Here is a 16,962-nt window from a genome sequence, read left to right as displayed (position 1 = left end):
TCTATTCTATTCTATTCTATTCTATTCTATTCTATTCTATTCTATTCTATTCTATTCTATTCTATTCTATTCTATTCTATTCTATTCTATTCTATTCTATTCTATTCTATTCTATTCTATTCTATTCTATTCTATTCTATTCTATTCTATTCTATTCTATTCTATTCTATTCTATTCTATTCTATTCTATTCTATTCTATTCTATTCTATTCTATTCTATTCTATTCTATTCTATTCTATTCTATTCTATTCTATTCTATTCTATTCTATTCTATTCTATTCTATTCTATTCTATTCTATTCTATTCTATTCTATTCTATTCTATTCTATTCTATTCTATTCTATTCTATTCTATTCTATTCTATTCTATTCTATTCTATTCTATTCTATTCTATTCTATTCTATTCTATTCTATTCTATTCTATTCTATTCTATTCTATTCTATTCTATTCTATTCTATTCTATTCTATTCTATTCTATTCTATTCTATTCTATTCTATTCTATTCTATTCTATTCTATTCTATTCTATTCTATTCTATTCTATTCTATTCTATTCTATTCTATTCTATTCTATTCTATTCTATTCTATTCTATTCTATTCTATTCTATTCTATTCTATTCTATTCTATTCTATTCTATTCTATTCTATTCTATTCTATTCTATTCTATTCTATTCTATTCTATTCTATTCTATTCTATTCTATTCTATTCTATTCTATTCTATTCTATTCTATTCTATTCTATTCTATTCTATTCTATTCTATTCTATTCTATTCTATTCTATTCTATTCTATTCTATTCTATTCTATTCTATTCTATTCTATTCTATTCTATTCTATTCTATTCTATTCTATTCTATTCTATTCTATTCTATTCTATTCTATTCTATTCTATTCTATTCTATTCTATTCTATTCTATTCTATTCTATTCTATTCTATTCTATTCTATTCTATTCTATTCTATTCTATTCTATTCTATTCTATTCTATTCTATTCTATTCTATTCTATTCTATTCTATTCTATTCTATTCTATTCTATTCTATTCTATTCTATTCTATTCTATTCTATTCTATTCTATTCTATTCTATTCTATTCTATTCTATTCTATTCTATTCTATTCTATTCTATTCTATTCTATTCTATTCTATTCTATTCTATTCTATTCTATTCTATTCTATTCTATTCTATTCTATTCTATTCTATTCTATTCTATTCTATTCTATTCTATTCTATTCTATTCTATTCTATTCTATTCTATTCTATTCTATTCTATTCTATTCTATTCTATTCTATTCTATTCTATTCTATTCTATTCTATTCTATTCTATTCTATTCTATTCTATTCTATTCTATTCTATTCTATTCTATTCTATTCTATTCTATTCTATTCTATTCTATTCTATTCTATTCTATTCTATTCTATTCTATTCTATTCTATTCTATTCTATTCTATTCTATTCTATTCTATTCTATTCTATTCTATTCTATTCTATTCTATTCTATTCTATTCTATTCTATTCTATTCTATTCTATTCTATTCTATTCTATTCTATTCTATTCTATTCTATTCTATTCTATTCTATTCTATTCTATTCTATTCTATTCTATTCTATTCTATTCTATTCTATTCTATTCTATTCTATTCTATTCTATTCTATTCTATTCTATTCTATTCTATTCTATTCTATTCTATTCTATTCTATTCTATTCTATTCTATTCTATTCTATTCTATTCTATTCTATTCTATTCTATTCTATTCTATTCTATTCTATTCTATTCTATTCTATTCTATTCTATTCTATTCTATTCTATTCTATTCTATTCTATTCTATTCTATTCTATTCTATTCTATTCTATTCTATTCTATTCTATTCTATTCTATTCTATTCTATTCTATTCTATTCTATTCTATTCTATTCTATTCTATTCTATTCTATTCTATTCTATTCTATTCTATTCTATTCTATTCTATTCTATTCTATTCTATTCTATTCTATTCTATTCTATTCTATTCTATTCTATTCTATTCTATTCTATTCTATTCTATTCTATTCTATTCTATTCTATTCTATTCTATTCTATTCTATTCTATTCTATTCTATTCTATTCTATTCTATTCTATTCTATTCTATTCTATTCTATTCTATTCTATTCTATTCTATTCTATTCTATTCTATTCTATTCTATTCTATTCTATTCTATTCTATTCTATTCTATTCTATTCTATTCTATTCTATTCTATTCTATTCTATTCTATTCTATTCTATTCTATTCTATTCTATTCTATTCTATTCTATTCTATTCTATTCTATTCTATTCTATTCTATTCTATTCTATTCTATTCTATTCTATTCTATTCTATTCTATTCTATTCTATTCTATTCTATTCTATTCTATTCTATTCTATTCTATTCTATTCTATTCTATTCTATTCTATTCTATTCTATTCTATTCTATTCTATTCTATTCTATTCTATTCTATTCTATTCTATTCTATTCTATTCTATTCTATTCTATTCTATTCTATTCTATTCTATTCTATTCTATTCTATTCTATTCTATTCTATTCTATTCTATTCTATTCTATTCTATTCTATTCTATTCTATTCTATTCTATTCTATTCTATTCTATTCTATTCTATTCTATTCTATTCTATTCTATTCTATTCTATTCTATTCTATTCTATTCTATTCTATTCTATTCTATTCTATTCTATTCTATTCTATTCTATTCTATTCTATTCTATTCTATTCTATTCTATTCTATTCTATTCTATTCTATTCTATTCTATTCTATTCTATTCTATTCTATTCTATTCTATTCTATTCTATTCTATTCTATTCTATTCTATTCTATTCTATTCTATTCTATTCTATTCTATTCTATTCTATTCTATTCTATTCTATTCTATTCTATTCTATTCTATTCTATTCTATTCTATTCTATTCTATTCTATTCTATTCTATTCTATTCTATTCTATTCTATTCTATTCTATTCTATTCTATTCTATTCTATTCTATTCTATTCTATTCTATTCTATTCTATTCTATTCTATTCTATTCTATTCTATTCTATTCTATTCTATTCTATTCTATTCTATTCTATTCTATTCTATTCTATTCTATTCTATTCTATTCTATTCTATTCTATTCTATTCTATTCTATTCTATTCTATTCTATTCTATTCTATTCTATTCTATTCTATTCTATTCTATTCTATTCTATTCTATTCTATTCTATTCTATTCTATTCTATTCTATTCTATTCTATTCTATTCTATTCTATTCTATTCTATTCTATTCTATTCTATTCTATTCTATTCTATTCTATTCTATTCTATTCTATTCTATTCTATTCTATTCTATTCTATTCTATTCTATTCTATTCTATTCTATTCTATTCTATTCTATTCTATTCTATTCTATTCTATTCTATTCTATTCTATTCTATTCTATTCTATTCTATTCTATTCTATTCTATTCTATTCTATTCTATTCTATTCTATTCTATTCTATTCTATTCTATTCTATTCTATTCTATTCTATTCTATTCTATTCTATTCTATTCTATTCTATTCTATTCTATTCTATTCTATTCTATTCTATTCTATTCTATTCTATTCTATTCTATTCTATTCTATTCTATTCTATTCTATTCTATTCTATTCTATTCTATTCTATTCTATTCTATTCTATTCTATTCTATTCTATTCTATTCTATTCTATTCTATTCTATTCTATTCTATTCTATTCTATTCTATTCTATTCTATTCTATTCTATTCTATTCTATTCTATTCTATTCTATTCTATTCTATTCTATTCTATTCTATTCTATTCTATTCTATTCTATTCTATTCTATTCTATTCTATTCTATTCTATTCTATTCTATTCTATTCTATTCTATTCTATTCTATTCTATTCTATTCTATTCTATTCTATTCTATTCTATTCTATTCTATTCTATTCTATTCTATTCTATTCTATTCTATTCTATTCTATTCTATTCTATTCTATTCTATTCTATTCTATTCTATTCTATTCTATTCTATTCTATTCTATTCTATTCTATTCTATTCTATTCTATTCTATTCTATTCTATTCTATTCTATTCTATTCTATTCTATTCTATTCTATTCTATTCTATTCTATTCTATTCTATTCTATTCTATTCTATTCTATTCTATTCTATTCTATTCTATTCTATTCTATTCTATTCTATTCTATTCTATTCTATTCTATTCTATTCTATTCTATTCTATTCTATTCTATTCTATTCTATTCTATTCTATTCTATTCTATTCTATTCTATTCTATTCTATTCTATTCTATTCTATTCTATTCTATTCTATTCTATTCTATTCTATTCTATTCTATTCTATTCTATTCTATTCTATTCTATTCTATTCTATTCTATTCTATTCTATTCTATTCTATTCTATTCTATTCTATTCTATTCTATTCTATTCTATTCTATTCTATTCTATTCTATTCTATTCTATTCTATTCTATTCTATTCTATTCTATTCTATTCTATTCTATTCTATTCTATTCTATTCTATTCTATTCTATTCTATTCTATTCTATTCTATTCTATTCTATTCTATTCTATTCTATTCTATTCTATTCTATTCTATTCTATTCTATTCTATTCTATTCTATTCTATTCTATTCTATTCTATTCTATTCTATTCTATTCTATTCTATTCTATTCTATTCTATTCTATTCTATTCTATTCTATTCTATTCTATTCTATTCTATTCTATTCTATTCTATTCTATTCTATTCTATTCTATTCTATTCTATTCTATTCTATTCTATTCTATTCTATTCTATTCTATTCTATTCTATTCTATTCTATTCTATTCTATTCTATTCTATTCTATTCTATTCTATTCTATTCTATTCTATTCTATTCTATTCTATTCTATTCTATTCTATTCTATTCTATTCTATTCTATTCTATTCTATTCTATTCTATTCTATTCTATTCTATTCTATTCTATTCTATTCTATTCTATTCTATTCTATTCTATTCTATTCTATTCTATTCTATTCTATTCTATTCTATTCTATTCTATTCTATTCTATTCTATTCTATTCTATTCTATTCTATTCTATTCTATTCTATTCTATTCTATTCTATTCTATTCTATTCTATTCTATTCTATTCTATTCTATTCTATTCTATTCTATTCTATTCTATTCTATTCTATTCTATTCTATTCTATTCTATTCTATTCTATTCTATTCTATTCTATTCTATTCTATTCTATTCTATTCTATTCTATTCTATTCTATTCTATTCTATTCTATTCTATTCTATTCTATTCTATTCTATTCTATTCTATTCTATTCTATTCTATTCTATTCTATTCTATTCTATTCTATTCTATTCTATTCTATTCTATTCTATTCTATTCTATTCTATTCTATTCTATTCTATTCTATTCTATTCTATTCTATTCTATTCTATTCTATTCTATTCTATTCTATTCTATTCTATTCTATTCTATTCTATTCTATTCTATTCTATTCTATTCTATTCTATTCTATTCTATTCTATTCTATTCTATTCTATTCTATTCTATTCTATTCTATTCTATTCTATTCTATTCTATTCTATTCTATTCTATTCTATTCTATTCTATTCTATTCTATTCTATTCTATTCTATTCTATTCTATTCTATTCTATTCTATTCTATTCTATTCTATTCTATTCTATTCTATTCTATTCTATTCTATTCTATTCTATTCTATTCTATTCTATTCTATTCTATTCTATTCTATTCTATTCTATTCTATTCTATTCTATTCTATTCTATTCTATTCTATTCTATTCTATTCTATTCTATTCTATTCTATTCTATTCTATTCTATTCTATTCTATTCTATTCTATTCTATTCTATTCTATTCTATTCTATTCTATTCTATTCTATTCTATTCTATTCTATTCTATTCTATTCTATTCTATTCTATTCTATTCTATTCTATTCTATTCTATTCTATTCTATTCTATTCTATTCTATTCTATTCTATTCTATTCTATTCTATTCTATTCTATTCTATTCTATTCTATTCTATTCTATTCTATTCTATTCTATTCTATTCTATTCTATTCTATTCTATTCTATTCTATTCTATTCTATTCTATTCTATTCTATTCTATTCTATTCTATTCTATTCTATTCTATTCTATTCTATTCTATTCTATTCTATTCTATTCTATTCTATTCTATTCTATTCTATTCTATTCTATTCTATTCTATTCTATTCTATTCTATTCTATTCTATTCTATTCTATTCTATTCTATTCTATTCTATTCTATTCTATTCTATTCTATTCTATTCTATTCTATTCTATTCTATTCTATTCTATTCTATTCTATTCTATTCTATTCTATTCTATTCTATTCTATTCTATTCTATTCTATTCTATTCTATTCTATTCTATTCTATTCTATTCTATTCTATTCTATTCTATTCTATTCTATTCTATTCTATTCTATTCTATTCTATTCTATTCTATTCTATTCTATTCTATTCTATTCTATTCTATTCTATTCTATTCTATTCTATTCTATTCTATTCTATTCTATTCTATTCTATTCTATTCTATTCTATTCTATTCTATTCTATTCTATTCTATTCTATTCTATTCTATTCTATTCTATTCTATTCTATTCTATTCTATTCTATTCTATTCTATTCTATTCTATTCTATTCTATTCTATTCTATTCTATTCTATTCTATTCTATTCTATTCTATTCTATTCTATTCTATTCTATTCTATTCTATTCTATTCTATTCTATTCTATTCTATTCTATTCTATTCTATTCTATTCTATTCTATTCTATTCTATTCTATTCTATTCTATTCTATTCTATTCTATTCTATTCTATTCTATTCTATTCTATTCTATTCTATTCTATTCTATTCTATTCTATTCTATTCTATTCTATTCTATTCTATTCTATTCTATTCTATTCTATTCTATTCTATTCTATTCTATTCTATTCTATTCTATTCTATTCTATTCTATTCTATTCTATTCTATTCTATTCTATTCTATTCTATTCTATTCTATTCTATTCTATTCTATTCTATTCTATTCTATTCTATTCTATTCTATTCTATTCTATTCTATTCTATTCTATTCTATTCTATTCTATTCTATTCTATTCTATTCTATTCTATTCTATTCTATTCTATTCTATTCTATTCTATTCTATTCTATTCTATTCTATTCTATTCTATTCTATTCTATTCTATTCTATTCTATTCTATTCTATTCTATTCTATTCTATTCTATTCTATTCTATTCTATTCTATTCTATTCTATTCTATTCTATTCTATTCTATTCTATTCTATTCTATTCTATTCTATTCTATTCTATTCTATTCTATTCTATTCTATTCTATTCTATTCTATTCTATTCTATTCTATTCTATTCTATTCTATTCTATTCTATTCTATTCTATTCTATTCTATTCTATTCTATTCTATTCTATTCTATTCTATTCTATTCTATTCTATTCTATTCTATTCTATTCTATTCTATTCTATTCTATTCTATTCTATTCTATTCTATTCTATTCTATTCTATTCTATTCTATTCTATTCTATTCTATTCTATTCTATTCTATTCTATTCTATTCTATTCTATTCTATTCTATTCTATTCTATTCTATTCTATTCTATTCTATTCTATTCTATCCTATCCTATCCTATCCTATCCTATCCTATCCTATCCTATCCTATCCTATCCTATCCTATCCTATCCTATCCTATCCTATCCTATCCTATCCTATTGTGATAGACCTGATTGCAACCTTTGATTTAACATGTGTGATAAGATGCAGGGGTGGGTTCCACTTACCTTTACTACCGGTTTGCAATGGGAGCATGCGTGTGCATGCACAGATTGTCAGTGATGATGTTGGGGCGGGTGGGCGGAACTTCCCACCACCATTACTACCAATTCGCAAGAACCGGACTGAACCGGGAGCAACCCGCCATTGATAAGATGCCACTTACCCTTTTTCTCTTTGGCATAGATAATTAAGACTTTACTAATAGCAGATCGGATCCTGGGAATGTTGATGGAAGGCCTAAAGCAAAGGAATCTGCATAACTGTGTCAATCTTATCCTTCTGGCTGATCATGGTAACGTTGCTTTATGCTTCACTCTTTTAATAAAAAGCTTTGTCAACCTTGGGAATTCAATATTTGTTCAATTACCTACCATTTTTTTCTCCTTTCTTTAGGCATGGAGGCAATATCCTGTAACCGGGTGGAATACATGGCCGATTATTTTAATCCAGTTGATTTTTTTATGTATGAAGGTCCAGCACCTCGTATTCGATCAAAAAATGTTCCAAAAGACTTTTTTAAATGTAAGTTTGGACCACAACTTTATAAAACTGTGGAACTTAAGGGAGAGGCTTTGTAGAACGTTCAATTCTAGGGCATCTTCCTTGCTTAGAGCAATGTCACCTGCCACCCACAGGAGTTTAAGATGCTTGAATCCCAGAAATTTCATCGCTAAAATTTGAATACTGTAAATGTGGTTTTCAGATGGAAGCTAAAGCCAACAATTGAAAATACCATTGGACAAATATTTTAAAAAGGCTTAATACTGTAAAAATACAACTACCATGGATTTGATGCACCATATTTGAAGAAGACAAATTGATAGTTTAATGTTTGAAAGTAATACATTATACATACTGCATAACATTTCTCTTCTTCCAAACAGTTGATTCTGAAGCAATTGTTAAAAAACTTACGGTGAGTATATTTTTATTCTTTTTCTTCCTAATGATTATTATCCAATCATTTTGTGAAGGCATCACTACTGAAATATAATTTCTTTAGCACATTGTTAGTTTTTCTTTGAGAGGCGATGCATAGAACTGAATGGAGGTTATAAACTAATGAAGGTTAGATGAAGATTCTGAATCTTGCATCGCTTCATAATAGACCTGGCTGTGTTTCGTTTCATACCTCTAGCACAAATAGCAATAGCAATAGCAATAGCAATAGCAATAGCAATAGCAATAGCAATAGCAATAGCAATAGCAATAGCAATAGCAATAGCAATAGCAATAGCAATAGCAATAGCAATAGCAATAGCAATAGCAATAGCAATAGCAATAGCAATAGCAACAGCAATAGCAATAGCAAAAGAAATAGCAATAGCAATAGCAATAGCAATAGCAATAGCAATAGCAATAGCAATAGCAATAGCAATAGCAATAGCAATAGCAATAGCAATAGCAATAGCAATAGCAATAGCAATAGCAATAGCAATAGCAATAGCAATAGCAATAGCAATAGCAATAGCAATAGCAATAGCAATAGCAAAAGCAAAGCAATAGCAATAGCAATAGCAATAGCAATAGCAATAGCACTTAGATTTATATACCACTTCACAGTGCATATTTGCCCCAACAATCTGGGTCCTCATTTTAGTCACCTTGAAGGATGGAAGGCTGAGTCAACCTTGATCCCAGAAGAAATGTTAAAAGCTCATTTATCTACACTAATATGTATTTTTTCCTCAGGGCTTGTATCCAGTTCAGTTTTGATTGGCCAATAGTAAAGCACATTTAGTTTCTAAAAATTGCTGATGAGTGAGTACAGGCAGTCTTGGATTAAGAATGATTTTAACCAGAATTTGCATTTAAATGGGAAACGTTTACCATACCTGTACTTCTGCATATCAAGGATCAACAACAGCATCAAAGTTGTAATCAAAGTTCTTTGTAAAGTTTGAAAGTATAAGTTTTATATTTTAAAACTAGGTTATGTGAAAAACTGACTTCCAGCAAAGAGAATCCAATTCAAGAACTCCTTGGAATTCAATCTCTCACCATCCCTATTAGGTCCCTGACCTAATATTCCTTTTTACTTACTCTTTTCATGTATCCAAATTATGTTTATACTTTTACCTGTTATCTTATATATGATTGACAAATAAATAAATAAAAATAAAATAAATAAATTTTGGACATATGACTGTCGAGATGCTGCAACTGTTGCAAAGATCAGTCTTAAATAACTAATGTAACTTCAGTGAAGGCAAAAATGATCTGACTCAAAATGGCGGACAGCATTCTCCTTCCTTGAGCAATTGAACCTCTGAAGCTGCACAATACTTTCATGAACTGCTAAAAAAAGGCTGCATGCTGTATTAAAAATGCACACACTACTTTGTGATGCTCATGAAAGCATAGCACAGCTTTAACACTTCATTGGTTCAAGAAAGGAGAATGCCATCTGTAATGTATCTTTAAATATTTTGGTGATCTGACTCAAAATGGCGGACAGCATTCTCCTTCCTTGAGCAATTGAACCTCTGAAGCTGCACAATACTTTCATGAACTGCTAAAAAAAGGCTGCATGCTGTATTAAAAATGCACACACTACTTTGTGATGCTCATGAAAGCATAGCACAGCTTTAACACTTCATTGGTTCAAGAAAGGAGAATGCCATCTGTAATGTATCTTTAAATATTTTGGCGGGAAACAAGCACGTTGCTGATTGGTTGAAGCCGCCGGTTAAACTGTATATAAGGAGAGGTTTTTCCCCAGCCCGGTTGCTGGGTTCACCATATATTAAAGAGCTGTTGTCACTACCCTGGTCTCCAGCCTCGTTACTTCCCAAACTTAACACTGGCGACGAAGGTGGGATCTCGAGGCTAAGAGCACCAGGAACGAGCTGAACGCGCGAAAGAACCGAACCCAGCAAATTCAGGGCAGAAACGCAGCGATGGCCAGCTACACTCCGCCCGCACCGTTTGACCCATCCAGGGAGAAATGGGGAACGACATGACCCGTTTGAGAGCTTCCTCGAGGCAAACGAACTGCAAGGAGTTCCAGACAACCGCAAAGGGCATATTTCCTGAGCCACTGCGGTCCCGAGGTCATCGACATCGCGGAAGCCTGGCAGAGCCAACGCCGTACAATCGGTATCGTGGCAAACTCTGCAAAATCTATTGAAGAACCATTTCGCCAACACCGTCCAAATATGCGGCGTTTTGAATTTGGAGAGCGAGACAGCAAGAGGGCGAATCCATCAGCGATTACATGGCCGCCTGAGAAAAAGCCTCCAAGGACTGTGGGTACCGAGACTTGGATGAGGAGCTGTTAGAGCAACTCATCCGTGGGGTCAGAGACATTCGTTTGCGGGCGGCTGCTATCAAAAGCAATCTAATGCTGGCAAACGCTCTGGACGGCCAGAGCTCATGAGATGTCCACCCAAGCGGCGGAAACCCTACAAAGCCACTCACGCCAGCGCGGCAAATCAACCCCGGTCCACAACGAAGAAATCCAGACCGAATCAGACGGCGAGGATGAGGAAGGAGTTTGCCTCACCGAGAGAAGGGGCAAAGAAGACCGGGATGAATGCGGAAGTTGCGGAGGGCAACACCAGCGTCAACGATGCAAGTTCAAGGACACTACATGTCGGCGGTGCGAGAAGAAGGGGCACCTGGCTCAAGTCTGTCGAGCACCCCAACCTTCCCGCCGAAAATTCAAACCAACCAATCAGAGCGTGGGATCGGCAAGGCGACCCGCGATTGGTCAAAACAAAAAGGGCGCGAATTCAAATCGAACGACCGTGATAATAGGCCGTGCAACAACCCGCGTCGAGAAGAAAATCTTCACGAAACCGAAAATCGAAGGAGTGCCGTGCCGACTAGAAGTGGACACAGGGTCAGCAATCACAATCATGTCCTGGGACACTTTTGCGAAAGCTTTACCGAAAATCGCCAAACGCAAACTGCAAACACAACGGCTAAGAATTCACGACTACCAAGGGAATCGCATCCCTGTTCAAGGGACCACCTCCGTCCGCGTCGAGTACGGACCACAAGAAGAAATCCAGACCGAATCAGACGGCGAGGATGAGGAAGGAGTTTGCCTCACCGAGAGAAGGGGCAAAGAAGACCGGGATGAATGCGGAAGTTGCGGAGGGCAACACCAGCGTCAACGATGCAAGTTCAAGGACACTACATGTCGGCGGTGCGAGAAGAAGGGGCACCTGGCTCAAGTCTGTCGAGCACCCCAACCTTCCCGCCGAAAATTCAAACCAACCAATCAGAGCGTGGGATCGGCAAGGCGACCCGCGATTGGTCAAAACAAAAAGGGCGCGAATTCAAATCGAACGACCGTGATAATAGGCCGTGCAACAACCCGCGTCGAGAAGAAAATCTTCACGAAACCGAAAATCGAAGGAGTGCCGTGCCGACTAGAAGTGGACACAGGGTCAGCAATCACAATCATGTCCTGGGACACTTTTAAAAGCTTTGCGAAAATCGCCAAACGCAAACTGCAAACACAGCGGCTAAGAATTCACGACTACCAAGGGAATCGCATCCCTGTTCGAGGGACCACCTCCGTCCGCCGAGTACGGACCACACAAGAAGACCCTGCCCATCACGATAGTCAAGGGGACCCTGCCAAGTTTGTTGGGACTGGACTGGTTCCGTGCATTGGGCATGGGAGGGACTGGCATCTACAGAAGTGACTTTAACCTAAAAGACACACTCATGGCGAATTCGAAGATGTTTTCAAGGACTGCCTGGGCAAGTACAAGGGGACCCCTATTTCCTTCAATTTAGACCCCCAGGTAGCCCCCATACGGTTAAAAGCAAGGAGGGTCCCTTTTGCCCTTAAACCCAAGATTGACAGGGAGATAGACAAGCTCATCAGTCAGGGGATACTGGTGCCAGTCGATCATGCAAAGTGGGAGACGCCAATCGTCACCCCAGTGAAACCAGATGGGTCAGTTAGAATCTGCGCTGACTACAAGGCAACGTTAAACAAAGCCTTGCAAAAAAGCGCTTACCCGGTCCCCGTGGTGCAACACTTGCTGCACTCGCTGGGGCAAGGGCACGTTTTTGCCAAATTAGATTTGGCCCAAGCCTATCAACAACTGCCCGTAGACGCCAACACAGCCGAAGCCCAGACAATTGTGACTCACAGAGGTGCTTTCAAGTGTACCCGGTTACAGTTTGGGGTGAGTGTGGCACCTGGTCTATTTCAAAATTTAATGGAGCGACTTCTGCAAGGGCTCCCGGGGGTAGTCCCCTATTTTGATGATGTATTGGTATCAGCCGAAAATTTAGAAGAATTGGGGGAACGTTTGGGAAAAGTTCTGGGCATTTTCCGGTCAGCCGGTCTAAAGGTTAAAGTGAACAAATGCCACATAGGGGTAGAATCCATAGAGTTCTTGGGCTACAGAATAGACAAGGAAGGAATCCACCCCACTGAGAGCAAGGTCAAGGCAATAAGAAAGGCTCCAGCACCCAAAAACAAAACAGAGCTACAGGCATTCCTGGGTCTAGTGAACTTTTACGCGGTCTTTTTGAAAAATAAGGCAACCGTTGCCGAGCCGCTACATAAGTTACTGGGAAAGAATACTGTTTGGTCTTGGGGAAAGACGGAAGCTAGGGCTTTCAAGCAGTAAAAACCTACTCGAGCGATAGCTTACTGATTCAGTATCATAGCACAATGCCATTGGTATTAGTTTGCGATGCTTCCCCTTACGGGTGGGGCTGTGCTCAGCCACAGGCTTCCAAATGGCACAGAAGCCCCAATAGCCTTCTACTCCAGAACGATGTCCTCGACAGAGAGGAACTATAGTCAGTTGGATAAGGAAGCTCTAGCTATAGTGTCAGGGGTAAAAAGTTTCACGAATACGTTTTTGGTAGAGACTTTGAAATTGTCACAGACCATAGACCACTGTTAGGGTTACTGGCTGGCGACCGCCCAACGCCTGTGGCACTTTCGCCCCGATTGACCCGATGGACTATCTTTTTAGCCGCCTACTCCTACAAACTGCAGCATCGGCCAGGAAAAGAGTTGGGGCATGCGGACGCATTAAGCAGATGCCCACTACCAGGGGCGATTGAGGACCCCACTCCGGGGACGCCCATACTGTTAATTGACTCTCTGGACTCTGGCCCAGTCACGTCTAAGGAGGTGGCTCGGGCATCATACCGGGACATTACTTTGAGAACTGTACTTGGTTGGGTACAAAGAGGGTGGCCCGCTGCGCCGGGCGAGCGTTTTAAAGAATTTGTAAAGAAACGTGGGGAACTTTCGGCTCAAGGGGGGTGCCTGCTATGGGGGGATCGAGTGGTGATCCCAGAGAAATTGAGAAAAAGGGTGTTGGATCTCCTCCACGAGGGTCACCCAGGGATCGTAAGGGAAGGGTCTAGCGAGAAGCTATGTGTGGTGGCCCTTAATGGACTCAGAAATTGCTGAAAGGGTAGGGAAATGCCAGGCCTGCCAGGAGTCCAGACCACTACCCCCAACGGCCCCGGTTCGGGAATGGGAAAGACCCCAAGGGCCCTGGTCTAGAATCCACATTGATTTTGCCGGCCCCTTCCACGGCCAAACCTTCCTGGTAGTAGTCGATGCCTACTCCAAATGGCTGGAAATCATTCTCATGAGATCCATGACAGCCGAGGCCGTGATCTCAGTCCTACGGCACCTATTTGTAACCCATGGGTTGCCCGACACATTGGTATCCGATAACGGCCCGCAATTCACGGCAACCCAGTTTGAGGAGTACTTGGCAGAAGAGGGCATCCGGCATGCCCTCTCGGCGCCTTTCCACCCTGCGACGAATGGCCTTGCAGAGCGTTTCGTCCGGAGCGCAAAAGAGGCATTGTCCAGACTCAAGCCAGGCGACTGGCAAACAAAAATAGATGTTTTCCTGGCCGTCCAACACAGAACCCCCTGTGCCACAACCGGCAGAAGCCCAGCAGAATTATTAATGGGCCGAAAGCTCAGGTGCCCACTAGACCGGTTAAATCCAAACTATACACCGGAGGGTTACAAGGGGGGACTCGAAAAAACAAGAGGGATGGAAATAGGCGACCGAGTGTGGGCACACAACTATGGTGAAGGCCCGATCTGGGTAGCAGGAAAAATCCTAAACATAACAGGTCCAAAATCATACTTGGTGGAGTTAAAGGACGGCCGAGTATGGAGGCGCCACATAGATCAAATAAGGAAACGAATAGCGGAACAATCCGAGTTAGACGAAACAGGCCCTGACTATACAATGTTTGAACCCACAGCTGACTCAAACCCGGGAAAATCGCAGGACTTACCTGAGTTCCCGGAGGTCCAGCGACGCCAACAGGTTCCATTAGAAAACAGCAGGGACGACTCTGCAAATAATCCAGGGCCAGATGGCCTAGAGGAGGAGCTGAGAGGAGCAAACAGCCCCTCCGGTCAGCTCGACCCACTCCCAGGGAATGAACTGCGCAGGTCCGAAAGAGTCAGGAGACGCCCAGTCTATTTGCGTGATTACGTTGAAAAATAATATGTAAATAGCATGTAAATAGTGGTAAAGTGTTTTCTGGGAGGAAAGGAGTGTAATGTATCTTTAAATATTTTGGCGGGAAACAAGCACGTTGCTGATTGGTTGAAGCCGCCGGTTAAACTGTATATAAGGAGAGGTTTTTCCCCAGCCCGGTTGCTGGGTTCACCATATATTAAAGAGCTGTTGTCACTACCCTGGTCTCCAGCCTCGTTACTTCCCAAACTTAACACCATCCACTATTTTGAGTCAGATCATGCTGCTAACAGTTGTCTGCATTTTAACTATTGTAACAGGTTAACTCTCTCCCATTTTGTAACAGACAGTCCTCTTAGTATCCAGAGGTTCTCTTTAAATTGGACATTCTTAATCTGGGAACTGCCTGTAGAGACCTTTAGACGTGAGGTTTTACAGTTTGCTCATTTTTTAAAGATACTGATTCTGTGCACACTTATTGCAGATTTGGAATACAGCAATCTATCAAGGTTTGAAAGCAGCCACCTACTTTTGGCCTGGATCTGAAGCAAAAATAAATGGATCTGACCCAACTATCTACAAAGTTTATAACAAGTGAGTTAAAGATGGAAAAAAATAAATTGGTTCTATCAGCTACAGATTTCTTTATGCGAATATATTTTTTTTAATCAATAGGACATCTGAAGCGCGGGAAAATGTATTGCAGTAATGGAAAACTGGTACTGGACTGATGCTTCATTCATTTTACAGTTTCTAAATCATTATTTAGTAAGCCTTTACCAAGAATGATATCCTTGACTGAAGCTCAACTACTAATGATTACACAGACATTGCTATGGTTGATTCGAATGCGTGCTTTGTTCATGTAGCCCAGGGGTAGTCAACTTTTTTATACCTACCGCCTACTTTTGTATCTCTGTTAGTAGTAAAATTAAAAAAAAAGGAAAGTGCTTCAGTATCAGACAACCGCCCACCATGAAAGCTGGAATGCCCACTAATGGGCGGTAGGGACCAGGTTGATTACCACTGATGTAGCCACTGAAGGGAAGTATCTCTTCAAAGATCTGCATGGTCCTTTCCATTCCCACACATTAAATAATGTCTGCATTCAGATATCTTTGTAGTAATACCTAAAGGGAACATATATCAGGCTGGGTTTGAAGAATGTGAGAGGGACACTTTTCATTCTTCTGTCATATGCAACAATTGCCTAAAAGATGGTTGGCACCTTTTTCTATCCTCGTATTAGCATAAAAATGTTCTGTTGGCTTGAAGGGCATTGGGTAACTGAGAGGGTGTGGGAGAAATGGCATCTCTCACTTCTGACATCTTGCTGCCTCCTGCTGGTTGAGATATTTTCTCACTCTGCTTAATTGAAGGGTCAGTCTTCAGATTAAATATGCTAGGAAAAATACAGCTTCTGTTCTACTTTATTCAATGGGCTTTCCACCTCAATACTGACATGCTTATAATTCCAGTGTAGCTGTTTTATAAATATTGCATGACGTAGAATACTGGATATTCGAAGTGGTGATATTATTTTGGTGAGAAATTCAGGGCACTGAGGATGGACTCAGAATATCTCTGGTTTGCTTTGACATTTTGAAATCATTTTTCACCTCCTTCCTGCCATGTTC

The 16,962-nt window shown here is 33.6% G+C and overlaps 1 protein-coding gene across 4 annotated transcripts in view; it reads left to right on the top strand.

Annotated features, from left to right (window-relative positions):
- The window catches only part of ENPP3 (ectonucleotide pyrophosphatase/phosphodiesterase 3), a 93,812-nt gene that overhangs the window by 37,585 nt on the left and 39,265 nt on the right, over window positions 1-16,962 (top strand). For all 4 annotated transcript variants that reach the window (XM_058171742.1, XM_058171733.1, XM_058171758.1 and 1 more), the window contains one exon: window positions 15,810-15,919. In XM_058171742.1, the coding sequence (XP_058027725.1) occupies window positions 15,810-15,919 (110 nt within the window). The remainder of the gene's footprint in view (window positions 1-15,809; window positions 15,920-16,962) is intronic.

This window comes from Ahaetulla prasina, chromosome 1 (genome assembly GCF_028640845.1).
Source record: "Ahaetulla prasina isolate Xishuangbanna chromosome 1, ASM2864084v1, whole genome shotgun sequence".
NCBI classification, from domain to species: domain Eukaryota; kingdom Metazoa; phylum Chordata; class Lepidosauria; order Squamata; family Colubridae; genus Ahaetulla; species Ahaetulla prasina.
Note: the sequence above shows the minus strand (reverse complement) of the source record. Positions and strands in the feature narration are given on the sequence as shown.